Source organism: Mirounga leonina, unplaced genomic scaffold (assembly GCF_011800145.1).
Source record: "Mirounga leonina isolate KUSES-001 unplaced genomic scaffold, KU_Mleo_1.0 Mir_174, whole genome shotgun sequence".
Lineage (NCBI taxonomy): Eukaryota > Metazoa > Chordata > Mammalia > Carnivora > Phocidae > Mirounga > Mirounga leonina.
Genome location: NW_023270451.1, coordinates 59,025,725 through 59,046,156, shown reverse-complemented (window position 1 = coordinate 59,046,156; position 20,432 = coordinate 59,025,725). Strand labels below are relative to the sequence as shown.

Genomic DNA, 20,432 nt, shown 5'->3' with positions numbered 1-20,432 from the left:
TAAAGTGCCAAAACCTTTCATTAGGAGTCTGCCATTTAAAAAAAATGAGCTTTGATCTGTTAACCCTTGGACTGAACATTCCAGTCATTCATCTTCCAGAATTTTAAGTCCAGGATTTGGTTGTGGTTTGAATTTATTTTTTTGAGACACAGCTTGAATGCCTCCATTTGATTTTGTGCTTTCAACACATTTTTGGGATCTGGTGATTTGGGAAGGCCTGTACCATATGGTCTTGATAAGGTGATAGATTTTCACATTCTGGGAATTGGCAGGAAAGGGTAGGAACTGAATCAGATGTGGGAAGAGAAAATTAAGAGTTTGGGTCTAATTCATCTCATGATATATCTTCTGAGACCTGTAATTCCCATAAAATCAATTTTTAGGAAAAAATTATGTGTGTGTGTTGTCCCCACCTCATGGGGGTCTCTTAAATTCTCTTAAAAGTAGAGAGCTTCCTTTTACAAGAATGGCACTTAACATTTCGTGGTTAGCCCTTCAAAAAATACCCCAGACCTGCGGGTCAGAAAACAAAACAAAACAAAGGCCCTGCTCCACCTTTCTTGAAAAAGAGATTGTAAAAAAGGAATAGGCCAAGGGGCCAGGTGCCACGGAACAAAGGGTAGCAAGACAACTTTTTTTTTTAATTATTTATTTATTTATTTGACAGAGAGAGATAGCGAGAGCAGGAACACAAGCAGGGGCAGTGGGAGAGGGAGAAGCAGCCTTCCTACCGAGGAAGGAGCCCGATGTGGGACTCGATCCCAGAACCCTGGGATCATGACCTGAGCCGAAGGCAGACGCTTAACGACTGAGCCACCCAGGCGCCCCCAAGACAAATTTTGATCTGGGAGTTAATGGTTTTCGGAGAAGGACTCAAGGCAATGGTAGAACAAAACAAAGTCCAATATATACACCAGGAGGTGAAAAACGCCCTGGTGGCAGTCTTGCAAAAAACCCAAAACAACAACAACAACAACAACAACAAACCCAAGAAAGAAGAAAAGGATGCCCTGTGTGATTCCTAGCGGTGGGATAGAGGGGGCTGAAGGGAAGGCTTTTCCTTGACGGTACAGAGAATTCAGAATCGGGAGGCCTAACATTTAATCCGGTTGTTCTGTTCACCGCCGGCTTGGTGGGGACCGTGCCGGGAGAATCCCCTACTGGGCTTTCTTTCCTCCACCTCGCCCAGGGCTTTGGTTCCCCGTTCTTCGCGCAGGTTCCTAGCCGGGCGGGGCGCGTGCCCATTTCCCGTACCTCCTCCCTCCACGCGCGGCTGATTGCTGGCAGCCGGGCGCGGGGCGCGGGGCGGCGGGGCGGGGGCGGGGACCAGGCGGCGGCGGCGGGAGGCGCTCCGGCGCGCAGCGGGTTAAGGCGGCGGGGGCGGCGGCGAGGGGAGGAGGGAGAGCGGCGGCGGCGGCGGCAGCGGCCGGGCTGCAAGCGCCCGCGTCCCCGGACCGCAGCGAGTTAAGCGCCGCCCGCGCCGGGAGGGCTGAACCCGGAGCCGCCGCTCCGAGCTCGCCTTCGGATCCGCTGGAGCAGGAAGATGGCGACGGACGGCGCGAGCTGCGAGCCCGACTTCTCCCGCGCCCCAGAGGACGCGGCGGGGGCCACGGCGGAGGCGGCGGTAACCGAGGTCCCGGGGTGGGCGCGGGGAGAGTGCAGGCGCGGGCTGGACCCGGCTTGCGCCCCGGGGCGCTGCGCAACCCCGGGCTCCCCGGGGTGCCCCCTCCGCTGGGCAGCCCTTCCGTGGGTGCCCCCTCCTTGCGGCGCCTCACGGCCGGAGTCCGGGTCGAGGAGGGTGAGGCGGCCGCCTGGGTTCGGGATCCCTCCCGTCCTTTCCCAGCCCCGCGGGAAGCACTCCCGGTCCTCCCGGTTCTCGGGGCTCCCTGCGTGTGCGCCGTGCGACCCCTTTGCCCACTCCCTCAGCTGCCGTGGGGTTTGGTCAGGGGCGGGGGCTGGCGTATGTTTCTAGGCGAACTTGACCCCCCATTGTTCGCCGCTAGCTGCGCGCGTGGTGGTGGGCGCGTGTCTCGAGGCTGCCTGGCATCTCTCAGCGGACCCAGGAAGGCAGCTAGGGGGAGACGGGTCATCGCCAGGCAGGTGTGGGGATGCCCATTGTGTGTGTGTTCATGTGCCTGAGGCCCCTTTAGAGAGGCCCGGTGTCGGCTTTGGGCGCTGCTGCCTCCCGCTTAGCGTCGTAGCTTTGCGTCCTAGCTGCCTGCCGCCCATCTCTTGGTGGGGGGGGGGCCGGGGTGGGAGGGTGTCCTCGTTCTTCCCTAGAAGGTGCCCGGGCAAGGTGGACATTCAGCACCTGGTGTCCACACATTGTTCTTCTTCGCTGGGATCTAGAAGCCTAATGAGCTTCCATCCAACGCTGGCCCCACTTTCGGCCCCACAATATCCCGGTGCACAGAGACTGAATGGTGGTTTCCAGCCCCTACCTTGGTGGAGGGGGGAGGGCTGGACCCACATTTCCTGGGTGGAAACGTTTTCGGAGTTGAGAAGCAGCTTCGCAGGAGCTGCAAGGATCTGTAAAGAAAGGCAGCCCTGGGAGCGCCTCCCACTCTTGGCGCGGTCCCGCTGCTCCAGCGGGAGATTCCGGGTGGTGTGGATTGAGAAGAGCATGGACGCCCCGCAGTTCTTTTCCTAAACAGAGTCGGTGTTCGGGCAGCAGAGGGCAGGGCCAGGTGTGAATAATCTGGGCTATTTGAACTTCTTCCCTCTCTATTTGGACGTAGGGCTTTCTGGAGAGGTAGAGGAGAGATGTGGAGGTGGAGGAGGCTGCTTGAGCTGAGCCTGGGCAGGAAAAAAGAGGGAGAGAAGGAAAAACGGAGGAGGAGGAGGGCTGCTGATTTCCACTTGTGAAACTTGCAAGTTTTAATCTGAAACTTTGAGGAAAATTGATTTTTCATTCTTTGCATGGAAAACGTGAACTTAAGATTTCAAATGAAACCTGCTCGCTTGTGATGCAGTGAAATCAGTTCCCTTTTGTGAAATACAATAAAGAAGCTAGCTATTAAGACAACACAAACCTCTCTGGGAAGTTGAAGTGATTGGGTACCTTCATCCCCAGGAGATGCTAAAGGGAGGGGAGTGAGAAGAAAGAGGTAGGGTGTGTGTTGTTTTCCAGGAAGGTTGAATTTGTTTAATCGACTTGGAACAGCCTTCTTTCTATTACACTACCTCAGTCTTTAATCACCTGACAATTAAACCAAACACAAACATCTGATTTATGGTCTGTAACTGATCTATAGTTTTATTTGGTTAGATTGCAAACAGAATCTTGGGCGCCAGACAGATTTTTGTGTTAACAAGGTCCCTGTTCCCTTTCTGCTTTCAAAAATTTTCAGGAGTCTGATTTTTCACTGTGGATAGGTGGGGATTTTATCATTTCACCCTGGTTAGTGATAGCCATGGAAAAATCTGTGAAAGTAAAACTTGTTACTTCTGTAGAATCCTTGGAGGATGCAATAAGGATGCTTAATCTAACAGTTTTTTAAATAATTTTTTAGTAAAATTCTGATGATGGCTTATTATGCAGTAAACTGGGCATTTTACTTTTCACTTAATAACGTATGGTCCTCCTGTATCAGCCACTTGACTTATAGCTTGATTTTTAAATATTTGTCATTTAGCTGCTTCTTATCTGATGATTAAAAATCAAAGACATTTTTATGCATTTTGGGTTCATGGCAACTGAGGACTTAAAATTTCTTCATTTTTAAGGAATAAGTTTTTTTACATTTTAGAGATTTATTTCATTTCAAATTAGTTTACATATTATGCATTTTTGTATGTACATTTGGCAGTCATGAGCCAATGGAGACTCCAAAGCAGTAGGCTATTTTTGAAAGTGAGTGTTTTCACTAAGTTTTGACTATTTAGATTGTTGCTTAGAGACATGTTTAATTTATAGTTTTCAGCTTAATGTGATTTTCAGTGGAGTGTTTTAAATTTAGTTTGTGATCCTTGTTCTTAGCTGTTTAAATCCTGAAAGCATCCCAAGTGTAAAGCTGGGTAACAGCTACATTATTCAATAGGATCATATTAATAGTCTTTGCTGTGAACCATGCCGAGAGACCTGGGTTATTTTCAGTGCCTTAGCCAAATGTGATGATTTTTATAGGCTATATTGCTATTTCTACTCTGAAAATAACTCCTAATGGATAAGGCAGTATGGAAAACAAATCTTCCTGCTTTTTTATTGTCACCAAAGAATTTAAGAGTGAAAGGAAAATGGAGATCTCTTTAGAGCTGTGTTTGGGAAGCTGACCAACATTCTTGTCATTCTGGACTTTTCTGGAGCAGCTAATATGCAAAAAGTAGATATAAATTTTTGTTGTCATGGTGATAATGACAAAAAAACTTGGACAGTGCTTTTATTAAATGCACAACAGGAATATTAAATTAGCAGCTGATACCTTGGAAATTTTTGTTTCCAGGTGACAATATTAAATGTAAATGCAAAGAAAAGCACTTTCCTAGCCAATTTTGCTAAGCTTTCTTAAAACAACCATGTTATATGGCAGCTATAGAATATTGAAAGTTTCACAGCATAATTTTTAAGTAGGGAATAATTTAGATTTAACACGTTACCACCCACTTAACCAAGATGGTGGCATCACGAGTAACATCTTTGCCACCATAAAAAGTAACACATCCCAATCCAATGGTAGAAACTGATAAATGCCAAGGAATCAAATCAGACATGATGATGTCATGAAAGGCACAAATAATTTATATTAGGAGTCTGGGGAGGAGGAGTCATGGAAAAGATCCCTAGTGGAAGGACCTGGAAACATTCCACAGAAGGATGGCATTTGAGTTGGGCCTTGAGATGGAAGGAGGACTTGGAAGTGGAGACAGCAGGAAGCTGTGTGCCTTGTAACTGGTTCTTAGGATTCCTTGAAAGGTGGCCTGGGGCACATGGGAGGGGCTTTCCAAGATGAGCATAGAGTTTCAACTTCAGTCTCAACAGAGTGCTTTAGAAAAATAGGTTAGAAGTTGAGGAAATCGACTGAAATATTCCCCCACTATTAGACTATGATGCTTTTCAACATGATGCTTTTCACTCTTTTTTCTTCTTAAATAATATATATTTCTGTGCCTGTTTTTTGACTTTATTATTGTTGTTGGTATATTTGCTATTACATTTCTTACAGGAGCAATTTTGTTTAGAGAAAAGCATTTGTCTTCTGTGTGATTGAATCCATGCCTAGGCTAGATTGCCAGTTGGTTCTATCCTCTTGTGTTTCATGTAACTTTATGAGGTGAGAAAATGTTTCACAGACTTGAGTACTTATTCAGCCATTTACAGATATCTCCTGTTGATCTTATGCACAGCAAGGCTGGAGCTGGAAGAGAGCAGCCTCCTTCAAGAAAAGCTGTGTGGGTTTTGTTTCCAAAAGAAAGCAAAGGTTAAGCACTGTGCCAGGCAAATACATGGTAGGTGTTTCGCTAATATGGAATGAAGAAAATGAGCACTCACTAAGAAGTTGTGTCATAATACTTACTGTTTGGCTAATTGGGAAATTTACTTTGTGTGTTACTAAGTTGTTGGCCTATGATTTGTAGTAATTAACATTATAGATGTTACAGAGCTTTTCTTGTTTCTGGAAGATGACCCTGATTTTCTGATTTTTGTTTGTTTGTTCTTATTTGTATTTGTATATTGTCTCTTTCCAAGCTGCTTTTCTTGGTGACATTTCAGATTCACAGGTTTTTAAAAAATTAATTTACAATACTATTAGTTTTCCCTTTAGATTATCTCTCTTCAGAGTAATGGCTGAGGCTGGGAATGGTAACTGCATCCCTCCCATCCTGAATTCTTCCTAAAATAGAGTCAAGGTCAAATCACCCACTGGGGTGTAGAGGGAGGGGATGATTGAGGGGGGGTCAAGACAGAAATGGAAAGAAGTTTGGAAACAGGAAAAGGGAATAAAAGGAAAGATTAGACAGGAAGATAGGCAAGGCTTTGGAATAGTCTGCAACTGCCCAGAAATCTGGAACCTGAATTCAACTTTAAATGTGCCTAGGAAAGATGGAGCAGTTTCTCTCCCTTCTGCCCCCATATACTTTGCCACCTAAGCACATCTGAGTGTTGTTTTAGAAAAGACTATTTGAATGCACTCAATTGTCTTCTTCTCTATTGGAGCTCCTTTGCAAGACTTGTATAACATGGAAAAGGAAACTTGTCTTTTCTCTTAGACATTAAGTAAAAAAAAAATGGAGAACAGTTACGAGAAAGATGATGATGATTACATTGAAATCAAAGGATTTTTAAAGATGCGTTCATCTTTTATAAATAACTTGTACAAAAATAATGAGAATTTATTAATGCTGTGCACAATACGATGCCATGCATGTAGAAATCCTGATTTTTACGAAAAAAAAATTGCTCTTGAAATTGTTAGTAAATAACCAAGTAGATTCAGGATGGAGTTAAAAGACTATTATAGTAAATGCAGTATAGCTAAGTTAACATCACTATGCAGAATGAATGCTTTTTCATAAATGATTTGCTTCTGACACTTTTATATTTCATTGAAAAGGCAAAAAGATGATTCCAAAGGCCCGAGTTCTTCCACAGAAGGGCTTTGTAACTGTAAGAATATCATCTAGCAGTCTGTGTCTCAGCCTCTTCATTTGAAAATCAGCGTGCTGCCATTTACCACCTACAGATAATCAAGCTGATATTCAATGCATGATAAGCTTCTTAAAGGACAATTATTGGATCTGGATGCTAGTTCACATGTGGATATGTCCCATGTAGGCCTGATGGAATATGGAAAAGCAGAGTTAGAATGGAAATAGGCATTTGTTTTATCTGAGATGTGGTCTTTTTCTTTTTCTTTTTCCAAAGAAGAAATGGAGAGAGACAGGAGATCTGAAAGAAGGAAAAGTGATGCAGCCGCATTTAATTATCAGAACTTGTCACCCTTGCCTGAGCCATTTCTTTGCTTTTCATTCCAGTTTTCTTGTACTTAAAATTAGTTATATCCATTACCAGGTTTCCTTCCTGATATTCTATTTACTTGTCAGTTCTACCTCCTTCCAGTATACTCAGTTGTTTGTCTTGCATGAAAGACCTCAGGCAGTGGGGTTGATTTGAGGTGCAAGGCCATGGAGAAGTTCTCAGTATGTTGCTTTAAAGCGCCACACCAAATAGCCCTAGTTTAGATTGCTCTAAATGATTTTTGAAACAATGAATGAAGATGATTGACCAGTTACTCAGTTGGCCTTAGAGCGGGCCATAACATTGTATCTTAGTGAGACAGGTGTATCTTTACACATGATTTACATGCTTTGTGTGTTCATATTGCGTGAAATAGGCGTTTTATACCAAACGTGGGTGGGCATGCGTGTTAGGTAGAATGATGAGAGGATTTAATACTCTGGCTGTCCCCACATTTCTAGTAGGGGTGAAAAAATAGAGCATTAAGATAGATAATATGAGGAAATACATAAGGGAGAACATGATTAATTGCCAAATGAGGTAATAGAGCAGACTGTAAGACTGAGTATAGGGGAGAGATTTCTGGAGTCCATAAGGACCTATGAAAGTGGGATTTGAACTATGTCCTGAAGAAAAGTAGGATTCCCAAGAATTAGAGGACAAAGGATTAGGAAGAACAAAATCCAAAGGTATGCAAAACCTGTCAGTAACCTTTTTTTCTCCATAGAGGAAACTGGGAAGAATAATCTCAAAGCAGGATGTAATGTCAGATTTGAAATAGTTTTAGAGCATGAAAATGTACTTTTCTTCGTGAAAATCCATATAATTGTCTGAATTCATATTTTGATATTATAAATGTTCTGTGTACCTGGAAAGTTGGATTTTTTTCATATTAATGTTAGTCTTCAGCTTTTTATTTTCTCCTTGTAATTTCAAGATGATTTCATTGGTTTCCCCTTCTTTACAGCCTCTTACACATCCCCAAGCCATAAGTCTTACATAGGAAGTTCTAAATGCGCCTTATTAATTATTAGCATGCACTATTAGACTGGGAAGAAAACACATTTCTGTAAGTTCAGAGCAAAGAGGCAAAATCAATTCAACTATTTCTCAAAGGCTTCATGGAATGACCTAAATTTCCTCAGTCCAGTAATCCAGTTACCCTGATAGTCTGTGAAATCAGGACATTCGGGAGCTGGGGGAGATTTTAGGGATCACTTAGTACAACATTCTTACTTTACCGCTGAGAAACCTGCAGTCCAAACAGATGAGATAATGTCCTTCTAGCCCATTGGTTTTCTCAGGTACCTCACCTCCTTCCCATGTGGTAAACTCATTGATCAAATGTAGGGTAGCCCACTAGATTTGAAACCCACAGGGGATGCTCTTGGTGTCTGTGGGAAGTGCCAGAGAACATGTCTGGCTCTGTGTTGGTCATTAGCTTTTCACCATTACTGATAAGTTTGGGCAAAGATCTGAGGGGTACTTTGGCCACTGTGGTGCATAATCTCTCTTAAATGCTCTTTGACAACCATCAATGTTCTGACCTCTTTAATTCTGAAAAGATATGGGTAAGGATCTCCTGGCCCAATTTGGCTGTGACTGTTGAAATTTGCTACGTAAAACCCAGTATTTTAGATTTCTTTTCTTCCTTTTTTTTTTTTCCTCCAGAGGTGAGGGTGTGGAGTGGTAGTGGAGGTAACTGGTATTGGCCTATGTTTAGTTCTGGCAACTAAAGACGACTTAACTCAGCCAAGTTCTATTTTGTCTTCTCCCTCCCTCTCTCTCTAAGCCTGTATAAGAAAATCTGGAAGAATGCCCTCCCCACGCCCACCCCAAGTGATTTAGAGCCTGTTGAAGACTCCTGTGTTGAACAGTAAGAGTTTGGGGTTGGGTCTCCTCTTTCGTATATATGTTTATATCCCAAAGAAGGCGCTGTCTCTGATGACCAGCTGCCTGTGCCAGATTTTTAAAATTAGGTGTTAAGCATGGTTCCTGGAGTACTTCTCCTGGCAACCATCAAACATGACAGGCAGAGGGGTGGCCTGTGGAGTTGAAATCTAGCTGGGTTTTTTTCTTTCTTTTTTTGAGTGCCTTGCTATCACTTAAAGATGAGATCTGATTTTTCTTTATTGAGGAAAACAAGTACAGTAATAATAAAGCTCAGTGTGTGAGCATGTCTGCTGTGGATTTGTTGTTGCTGGAGGTGTGGGGGTGTCATGTTTTCATGAATGTCCTGATAGAGATCCTGATTTTTTATGTGAGTGGTGGCATTTGGATCTATCCTGTCTTCTCTCTTTTTTTGAAAATTAGGTTATCAAGTCAGTTTGCCTTTTAAAATATAAAATTTATAAAAAAAAAAAAAAAGGTAGGAGGAAACTTGGAGGCAATGGATTTGTTTATGGCCTAGACTCTGGTGATGGTTTCCTGTCTCTCCAAACTCATCGAGTTGTACATATTAAATATGTACAGCATTTTTTATGTCAATCACACCTCAATGTGGTATAAACATAAAAGATTTATAACAGTTATTTTGTTTTTAAGCCAAAAAACATGAATAATTTTTCTATATCTGAGTATTTCTGTACCGTACATGTATCAAGTCAGATAAATGCCATTTCATATGAAACTAATATACTTTTTTGTTGGGATTTTTGCTTTGGGGATTTTTTTATATTTCTAACAGTACTAAAGTGCTTTGAATTTATTTGTAAATAAATGACCTCTAACATGATTTCATATACTTCCTATTACTCTGTTTTACCAGAATAGTAGATGGTACCATCAAGCATTGGAGAATGACAATTGAAAAATATTATTATAATATTCTTATTCTTGAAGGCCAGGAAGTAGTAATGTTTTTAGTGAGGACCCAGGGGTGAGAAACAGAGGAGAGAGAGAGAGAGAGAGGCAGGCAGGCAGACAAACTATATTTAAAATAGTGCATCACTTAATACACTGTGAGGGGAAACAGATTATTATTATTATTTTTTTAACATTCTGTGTAACCTAACCAGTGGTTTAGCAAGAACCCTTTTAACAGTGTTTTTTATTTTAATGAATTTCCCTTTTTATTGATGGTGATACATTAAAAAACAGAAGTGTTGGTTGCAGGTCCCATGTAATGATGATGATAGATCCAAGCAAGCACTCCTGACTCTAATGTGAATCCGAATCTTGGCAATGTCTTTCATAATTTATTAGTATTTAAAATGGAGTACTTTGCTTATGAAGCTTCAGGGAAACAAGGACAATAAAATATACAATTAATTAAAATCTTTAGAACAACCAGCAGCAGCGTTAATAAAACATTACCTTCTAAAGCATGTATGAATTGCAGTTTACTCTGCCATCTCAGTGGGAAAAAGCAGGATAAAAGATTCTGTCTTTCATCAGAGTCAATAAGCTGAGTTTTTATTAGACTTAGGCTGGTAGATTTTCAAAGAAATAGGCATATAGCCAATAGTCCACTCCTCCCTACATAAAACATCTGGGTGCTCTCAGCTTGAATAATAACAATCACCACTTTTATTTAGCACTTACTTCTTTTATGTGTTCTTGTTTAATGCTCAGAAAACCTTTGCGGGGTAAATGTTAGGATGTGTATTATATAGATGAGAAAACAGATCAGGTAAGATACAGAAATGCCTCTCCAAGTGTAGTCCTTGGACTAGCAGCAGCAACAGGAGCTTGTTAGAAAGGCAAATTCAAGGCTCCCCCTCAGACCTGTATCAGGAACTCCAGAGGTGGGGCCCTGCAGTCCATGTTAACAAGGGCTCCACATGATTCTTACACATGCCCACCTTTGAGAACAATTGGGTTATAAGACCTGTGTGACACCACTATGTAGTGGGAGCAGATTTTGAGCCCTAGTATATTAGATTTTACTATTCACAGGGAATCTCAGTTTTTTTTCTTAGAGATTTATTTATTTATTCCAGAGAGAGAAAGAGAGCAAGCGGGAGCGCAAGCACATGCGAGTGGGATGGGGGTGGGGGCAGAGAGAATCCTCAAGCAGACTCCACGCTGAGTGCGAAGCCCAATGTGGGGCTCGATCTCAAGACCCTAGGATCATGACTACAGCCGAAACCAAGAGTCGCAAGCTCAACCAACCAAGCCACCCAGGTGCCCCAATAGGGAATATCTCTTAAGTTAACTTTCTAAGCAAGGGCATCCTCAAAAGAACACATCCTTTAGGTTTTGCTGTAGGTTTTTCTTTTTCTCTTTTTCCATCCTGAGCCCCTGCCTTTCCAAACAACTGCTCTAATGTATGTGTAAAAAGAAACAATTTTAAGAGAAAGATCCTTTTAAAATCTTTTTTTGGAGAACCAGCTAGCTCTGGTCTCTTTCACCTTTGTACTATTATCTCCTTCTAGAAGGTTTCTTTGAAACCGAGAAATAGCCAGTTCTGGTTATACCTGTTTGAAAGCCCCTGGAATCATTTATTGGCTTGCCATGTTTACTTCTGTGTCATCGCAAGGATAATATTGGGTCAGGTATCTAGGTGCTAAACTTGTTCTTATTAGCTGATTGATAGGATGGCACTATTTTTTATCTCAAGAATGTTGTCACTGGCTGGTAAAGCGTGTAGACAAGTCATAGCACTTAGGTGTAGTTTTGTCATTTCCTGGCTGAACAATGTGTATATGTTATCCAACTTCTCTGAGTTGTGGTTTTCTTAACTGAAGATAGAGATTATATCTTACCTATTCGATTTGGTTCTTCTTGAATACTTTGGAAACCATTGGATGCTATGCAGATGTGAAACAGTGTTCTGGAATGGCCTGTGGAATAGCTTCTGAGGTTGGGTGTTCTGAAGCATTTGGGGATGAACATGTGTTCCCCTCCCTCTGAGGGTAATGGGTTTAATCAAAGGAATCTCTGCGCAGCAGGGTGCCGTGGACTATGTGTGTAGAGGGAGCTCAGTCTGTGGACTGAGCAGGGCTGTGAGCACTCTAGTTGATCTTCTCTAAGATGGCTACCAGAAAACCTGATCATAAAGCTTGTTGTCAGGAAAGGAGGGGGCAGAGTTGGACACAAAAGTATTGGGCATCAGTGGTACATTAGTGGGATTTAAAGAGGAGAGACTGGATGCTACCAGGGAAGGAATGTGGAGAAGACAACGGACTGGAAGAGTGATAGATGAGGATCGTGATCCTTGGGTCATGATGCTGATACCTTGTGGTATAATTGAGTCTCTGGAGGGCTCACTTATTCTAGCCTCAGCCTACCTTTGGGATGGCAAGAAGCTACAGAGGCGTTGCTTAAGAAAGCGTTTGATAACCACATAGCAGATTCCAGACTCACCTGACCACAAGCCCAGTTGACTAAATGCAGGTGGTGGGCCAGGCCTCTTGAAAGTACATATGCCTGCCCTGTGTATGTGTGGTGGGGAGAGCAGGGCAGCAAAGGGAAGAGCATGCTCCTTCTCAAGGGACTACTGCTACTTGGTTCTGCAGATTATTGCTCTGTGAGAATGTGAATCCAGCGTTAACCAGTCATCTCGATTTTGCAGAGGAAGTCAGAGATCTGGATTTTCTGGTGACATCTTAGGTTTTTTTTAAAATGCTGGCTGAGTAAAAAACCCAAAACATTTTGTGGCCCAAGTTACACACCTCTGTAGGCCGGATTTGGCCGTAGGCTGCCGGCTGGTGATCTCTGCTGCAGAGTGTTCTATAAACATGACCTGTTGTTATTGGATGTCCTGGAATTTATAATAACCTCCAGGAGCCTCTGTGTTGGGGCCCTTCTAGGATTATATTCTTGTGCTTTCTTTGCTACCTCTGCAACTTTTCCTGAACATAGACTAGGCCTGTTTTGATAGAAACTCCAGAGACTTTAAATTTCTGTCACAATTTGAAGAGATTCTGAATCCAGGTGCGCAGGCAGGCTAGGAAAATAGATTTCCTTAATGAAGAGATTTGGGACTTTGGCCTTCGAGTCCCCCCCCCCCCCCCCCCCCGGAAGGTCTGGGCATAGATTATCTGCTGCTGAACAGGGCCCCTGTGCTTCTGGGATTGGCTGAGCCACTGATAAAAACATCCTTTGCATACCTTTAAGACATGTGCATTGTCCTATGAATGGTTTTTTCATTGCTTTTTTAATATTTGTGTTACAGAAAAAAGAGTTTGATGTGGACACCCTCAGTAAATCAGAGCTTCGAATGCTCCTCAGTGTGATGGAAGGGGAGCTGGAGGCCAGAGACCTGGTCATCGAGGCCCTGCGGGTAAGAAGCTTCTGGGGCCCAGCCCCGTTGCGGTATCATTTCCTTTTTTCAAAGGGCCGGTGGCGAAGCTGCTTTTCTTAATTTTTGAACCATGTAGATTTAAAATGTTACATCTGGTTAAAATGTATCCCTCACCCCAAATGCCAACCCATAATCTTTATAAACCCAAACACTGAAGTCAGATGGTCAGTCTAATGATGGGAATCGAGACTAAACTGTTTAGTATGGGAAACTTGAGACATGAGCTGTATTGTTTCATGTGGTTATTTGGTTATAAGTTTTTAGAAAATTGGAAATTTGGTATCATACATGTATGTGAGATCAGAGAGGAAAAATTATGAGAGTGCTTTATAAAAGATACTGCTGATAATAGAGGTTTTCCTTCCTATGTAAATTATGAATGATTTATTTTCCGAAACTTGTAAGAGTTAAAAACTAACCTATATCTCTCTTAAAAACTATATATACCTTCACATAGTTTTATTAATTTTTCATCGGATCTTCTAGGAATTTTAAATTTTCATAACTTGTGAAGTATTATCTTCTAATATAATAAATACCTCAAAGTTCTGTTGCTTTAAAAATAATTTTTCTTGATGTACAATTTTATGATTGATTGTTCTTAATCTTGTACTTGTTTTGGCATATTAGCCAAACCTAAGTGTTTTTTTTTTTTCTTTTTTCTTTGATATTAAATACTTTGTATACAATCAAGTGTTTCCTGGCTCTTGGTCATTTTGGCCAGGATGGTTATATTTATTATATATGAAGTATGGGCTTGGTTTCCACTGCCCCCCGCCCCATGGAATATGTCCTCAAACTTTGTCTTAGGAAGTTATTTTAACATATGAAAATCTATGAGTGTCAAATTGTTGCTGCCTATGGGTGCTAATACAGTGGGGAAAGAGGTACTTAATCATGGTGGACGGTCAGACATAAGACTGTGGGCGTGCTGAGAATCCAGTAGTGAGAGGAAGGGGTGGCTACCGTTCATTTTCACAAACTGGAAATTGGTACAGTGGGGATAATGATTACTGCTCAGTCTGATGACCAGAGAATGATTGCCTCCGAAAAATGGGAATAGAGTTCTACCATCTGCAAGCCAATAATAAATTGAAGGTGGTGCTTTTTGAATGACAAGCTTTGCTACGTAGACTTGTGCACCATTCATCTTGGTCCATATTGGAAACATTTGCATTGCTTGCCAGTGTATATTTTCTTGCCAGTGACAAATGAACTCTGTGGGAAAAATGCTGAGGCAGCGGATCACTAACATGTATTACACTCCGCCTGAGGAGAAAACAGGGTGACCTGTGAGTCCAGGAGTGTAGACTCTTGAGACCAATTGGATATGAAGGCTTCAGTTCTTTTTAACTTAATTGCAGTACTTTCAACTATAAGTAGAATTAAAGGCTTGCTAATGAGGGCTTGCCAAACTGAAAGTTTTTCATAGAATCAAGGAATGTTGGAGTAGCAAGGAACCTTACTACATATTCTAGGTCAGTGGTTTGCATCCCTCCAAATCTAGGTGTGTGTTTTTGGTTTTGTTTTGTTTTGCTTTTTTTTAAAAAAAATAAAATGTTTTGTATTATTCTTTTACTGTCCTGCAATGAAATTTATGGATAAGTGCATATGTAAGTAGGTTATGTTAAAAATAACCAGTACACTGCCCTAATTGTGACATAAAATAACAGGAAAGTAATATATAACAAAATACACATTTCAGTATATAAATGCTCAGGCATGTCTAATGGAAGACATGATAAAGTAAGCGGCGATTTGCACCTATTCGCAGCATTGCCATGAATGCAATCATTGTGAAAGAATCCTGATCCAGGCATGCTGTACTGGGACTCAGACACAGTGAGGGGATTTGCTGTACATGAGGTGATTTTTTTCCCTGAGATGGTGAATGACTTTTGGTAAAGCGCCAAACAAAAGTGCACACTTACGTTAGTGTAGAGTTCGTGGGAAATTCATTGTTTGTTAAAACTAAATTAAAACAACTTGTCTGTGTATAAAAGGGAGTTACTCTTTAGCTCAGGTCTTCATATTGACTGAAGGTTCTACTGAAAGGAATGAATAGAGTGACATTTGAAAGTTCAGGGGGACTTGAGACAGTTCCTGGATATGGGGCACACCCCCTAGCCCTGCCCCCTAAGTGCCAGTCACTGTGATAACAAGTTAGTGACTGGCTAAAAAATTGGCAAGGAGAGAGAATGTGAAACTTTTATTTTTATTTCATATTATGAGATAAACATAATCCTGAATTAAAATTCAAAATCTGTCTAATCAGTAATTGGTATGTTGCTATTCCATTGGGAGAGAAATACACCTTGTTTTGAAAAATGTCAAAGTAATATTTCTCTGAAGGTAGGAAATATTTTTTAAATTACTATGTAAATTGGGATTTTTTTTTCCCAAAATAAAGATAGCTAATTTATACCATGAACTATATTAAAATTTAGAAATGATTGTGTTCTGAGGCATTTAAATCCTTTAGAATTTGAGAATCTTTAAAAAGATATTTCAGGGGCGCCTGGGTGGCTCAGTCAGTTAAGCATCTGCCTTTGGCTCAGGTCATGATCCCATTGTCCTGCTCAGTGGGGAGCCTGCTTCTCCCTCTCCCTCTGCCTGCCACTCCCCCTGATTGTGGCGCTCTCTCTCTCTCTCTCAAATAAATAAAATCTTAAAAAAAATTTCAGACCAAGCTTTTTTACTTTTTTAATCATGCTACCTTGATGTATTGTTTTTGTTTTTGTTTTTTGAGAGCGAGAAGGAGACCATGCCAGTGGCAGTGCAGTTTGGGGTGGGGGGGGACTGGGCAGAAGGGAGAGAGAAAATCCAAAGCAGGCTCCATGCTCAGTGTGGTGCCCCATATGGGGATTGATCTCATGACCCTGAGATCATGACCTGAGCCAAAATCAAGAGTCAGATGCTTAACTAAGCCACCCAGGCACCCCCTACTCTGATGTTTTTGGTTTTCAAGTTATCACAAAAAATTGCATAGATCATTGGATTAATGGCAATAAACTTTTCAGAACAATTCATAAATATGGGGGGAAGGGTGTTATGCAATTATAATACATATATTGGTACGTTTACTATTTTCATGTTTAAGGTAAAAATATTTCCCAGTAAAACTCCTTGGCTTTATAACAGATGTAGTATTCAGGAGATTAATTTTTATTGGGGGGGGATTATATTTTAAGAAGTGCAATGTTTTTGGAAAATATGAACTGCTTAACTGAAATATGTCTTAATTGAATGAGAAATATTCTACCAAGGATTCCCTCTCATCCACAAAAAGTAGGAATAAATCTTTGACCAAATAGATATGCCAAATGAAGTTTAGAGGAAAATACTGTGAAGTTTAATTGAGAATATGCTGTATTTTCTGAAAACCATGATAGATACAGAGCCTTTTGAATTAAACTTAATTGTATATTCAAAATTTGACTGTATAGCCTGTTAAGAGATCATCTATTTGATGCTAATTGTTTAGTTTGTGGAATCTTCTGGCTTTTACTTCTTTTCCATCTTGCTTCTAGAATTTTTATCAGTACCTTAGTCAAAGGGATCCAGATTTCTTGGATCCAGATCCATGCCTTCTTTTTCCTTTTAGATTGATAAATGAGAATTAACAGTATTATTGACATGGCATTTCTTCCTCATAACCTATAGTTACTATAAAGTATATAATACAGATTTTTAAGTATTATTTGCACTGAAACTTTTAAAAATTACCATTTAACATTTCTTTGGATAGAATGCATTTATAGTACTTAACATCCTAGGGTATATAAAATTATAGAATTACCTTGTATAAGTGGCTGCAACAAAGAGACCCACAATATGATAGATTAAATACGAAGTTCATTTCTCCTGCCAGTCTGGAGGTGAGCCATCTATGCTGGAGAAGTAGTGCTAAGCCACGTGGTCGGTCAACAGCCCAGATTATATCTATCTTACTGCTCTCCTTAGGGAATTAGCCTCATTGGTGTGGTTGAAACTGTCAGTGCCGTGTCCACATCCCAAATCTGTTGTAAAGAAGGCAAGAGAGGAAATGAAGGAGAAGCAGCATCATGTGGATAGGGGAGAACTTTTGTGGGCACACCTAGCCGAGTTCTGGGGAATGTTTCTGGATGGCTGGCTCCCTGGGAGGGGAGGCCTTTGGAGGACATCTAATAACCTAATGCAGTCCATTATCTTGGTTTAATGTTATAAAAGATCCTGGTGTATGGTATAAGAAGATAGATCCTTCCTTTCCTCCTTCCCTCAAATATTTGTTGAGGACCTACTGTGTACCAGGTGCAAAAATGAAAGTTCGAAGTGAATATTAGTGGAGATTTATTATGCCAAAATTGTGTCCATTTAGAACATTGTATATACCTTTCATATGCTTAAAGTTAATTGTCCCGAGTAGTGTCATTTGGGGCCATGTTTTAGTTTTCTCAGACTATGACTCTATATGTTCAGATTTTGTCTAGAATGATCTTCCTTTTTAAAAACGTTAACTGTTCATTGGGTCCAAAACTCAATTAAAAAAATGTTTTGAATGGTTTTGCTTTGAAGTTATCTCCCCTTGGCACTCTTGACATTTGGGACTGGGTATTTGTTGTGGTTGTTGTGAGAAGAGGGGCTATCTTGTACATTGTAGTGTGCTTTGCAGCAGTCCTGATCTGTGTGCTCACTAGATGCCAGTAGCACCTCTGTAGGTGTGACAGCCAAACAGGTCTTCCCTTGGGGTACACAGTCGCCCCCAGTTGAGAAACACTGCTGTGAAGTAATACTGGTCAAGAAAATGCTGCTCAAATACATTCCATTATAAATGCAACATCCATTATTAAAAACTCCCATCAAAGTAGGTGTAGAGGGAACATACCTCAACATACTTTATATGAAACATACATGTTAACGACAGTTAACATCATACTCAATGGTGAAAAAAAATTAAGAACTTTTCCCCTAAGATCAGGAATGAGACAAGGGTGTCTACTCTCACCACTTTTATTCAGCATAGAAGTCCTAGCCATAGCAATCAGATAAGAAAAATAAATAAAACGTGTCCAGATTGGTAAGGAAGAAGTAAAACTTCCACTATTTGCAGATGACATGTTACTATATGTAGAAAACCCTAAAGAATCTACTAAAAAACTACTAGAACTAATAAATGAATTCAATAAGGTCACAGGATACAAAATCAATATACAGAAATCTATTGCATTTCTATACCCTAATAATGAATTGGCAGAAAGAGAAATTAAGAAAATCCTATTTACAACTGCACCAAAAATAATAAAATACCTAGGAATAAACTTAACCAAAGAGATGAAGGACTTGTACTCTGAAAACTATAAAACCTTGATGAAAGAAATTGAAGACAACACAAAGAAATGGAAAGACCTTTCATGCTCATGGATCGGAAGAATAAATATTGTCAAAATGTCTATACTACCCAAAGCAATCTACAGATTTAATGCAATCTCTACAAAATACCGACAGCATTTTTCACAGAACTAGAACAAATAATCCTAAAATTTGTCTGGAACCACAAAAGACCCTGAATAGCCAAAGCAGTCTTAAAAAAGAACAAAACTTGGTGGTATCACAATCCCAGATTTCAAGATAGACTACAAAGCTATAGTAATCAAAACAGTATTATGGTACTGGGGCACCTGGCTGGTTCAGTTGGAAGAGCAGGTGACTCTTGATCTCAGGGTTGTGAGTTTGAGCCCTACATTGGGCATAGAGATTACTAAAAAAAAATAAACTAAAAACAAAACAAAACAAAAAACCCAAAATAGTAAGGTACTGGCACAAAAATAGACACATGGATCAATGGGGCAGGATAGAAAACACAGAAATGAACTCACAATTATGTAGTCAATTAATCTTCAACAAAGGAGACAAGAATATGCAATGGGAAAAAGTCTCTTCAATGAATGGTGTTAGGAAAACTGGACAGCTATATGCAAAAGAATGAAACTGGATGACTTCCTCATACCATGCACAAAAATAAACTCAAAATGGATTAAAGACCCAGATGTGAGACCTGAAACTATGAAAATCCAAGAAGAGAGTACAGGCAGTAATTAATTTCTCTGACATCAGCCATAGCAGCATTTTTCTAGATTGGTCTCCTGAGGCAAGGGAAACAAAAGCAAAAATAAACTATTAGGACAACATCAAAATACAAAGGTTCTGCCAGCAAAGGAAACAATCAACAAAACTGAAAGACAACCTACAGAATGGGAGAAGATATTATATTGCAAATAACCTATCCAATAGAGTTAGTATCCAAAATATATAAGGAACTTATACAACTCAACACCAAAAAAAATCTAATTAAAAATGGACAGAAGTTGTGAACAGACATTTCTCCAATGAAGACAAACAGATGGCGAAGAGACTCATGAAAAGATGCTCAACATCACTCATCATCAGGGACCTGCAAATCATAACCACAATGAGATATCACCTCACATCTGTCAGAATGGCTAAAATCAAAGCCCCAAGATACAACAAGTGTTGGTGAGGATGTGGAGAAAAAGGAGCCCTCATCCACTGTTGGGGGAATGCAAACTGGAGCAGTTACTGTGGAAAATGGTACAGAGGTTCCTTAAAAAGTTAGAAATAGAACTACCATGTGATCCAGTAATTCCACTATTGGGTATTTACCCAAAGAATACAGAAACACCCGTTTGAAAAGATATATGCACCCATATGTTTATAGCAGCATAATTTACAACAGCCAAATTATGGAAACAGCCCAAGTGTCCATAGATTGATGAACGGATAAAGACAATGTGTGTGGGACGCCTGGGTGGCTCAGTCGGTTAAGCGTCTGCCTTTGGCTCAGGTCATGATCCCAGAGTTCAGGGATTGAGTCCCAGATCAGGCTCCTTGCTCAGTGGGGAGCCTGCTTCTCCCTCTGCCTGCCGCTCCCCCTGCTTGTGCTCTCTCTCTCTCTCTCTCTCTGACAAAATCTTTTTTAAAAAAGAAAATTTGTGTGCATATATATATAAAGTATATATATATACACACACCATATATATATGTGTGTGTACACACACAATGGAAAATTAGTCCTAAAAAAGAATGAAATCTTGCCATTTGCAACATGAAAGAATCTAGAAGGTATAATGCTAAGTGAAATAAGTCAGAGAAAGACCAATACCACATGATTTCACTCGTGGAATTTAAAAAAAAAACCCAAAATGAACAAGGAAAAAGAGACAACGAACTTTT

General features: G+C 40.7%; 1 protein-coding gene across 1 annotated transcript in view; it reads left to right on the top strand.

Moving 5' to 3' along the window:
• Positions 1 to 1,520: 1,520 nt before the first annotated feature.
• CTTNBP2 (cortactin binding protein 2) overlaps positions 1,521 to 20,432 on the top strand; it is a 152,334-nt gene continuing 133,422 nt past the window's right edge. The window contains 2 exon segments of the mRNA XM_035020299.1: positions 1,521 to 1,624; positions 13,074 to 13,181. Of these exon segments, the coding sequence (XP_034876190.1) occupies positions 1,544 to 1,624; positions 13,074 to 13,181 (189 nt within the window). The 5' untranslated portion in view covers positions 1,521 to 1,543.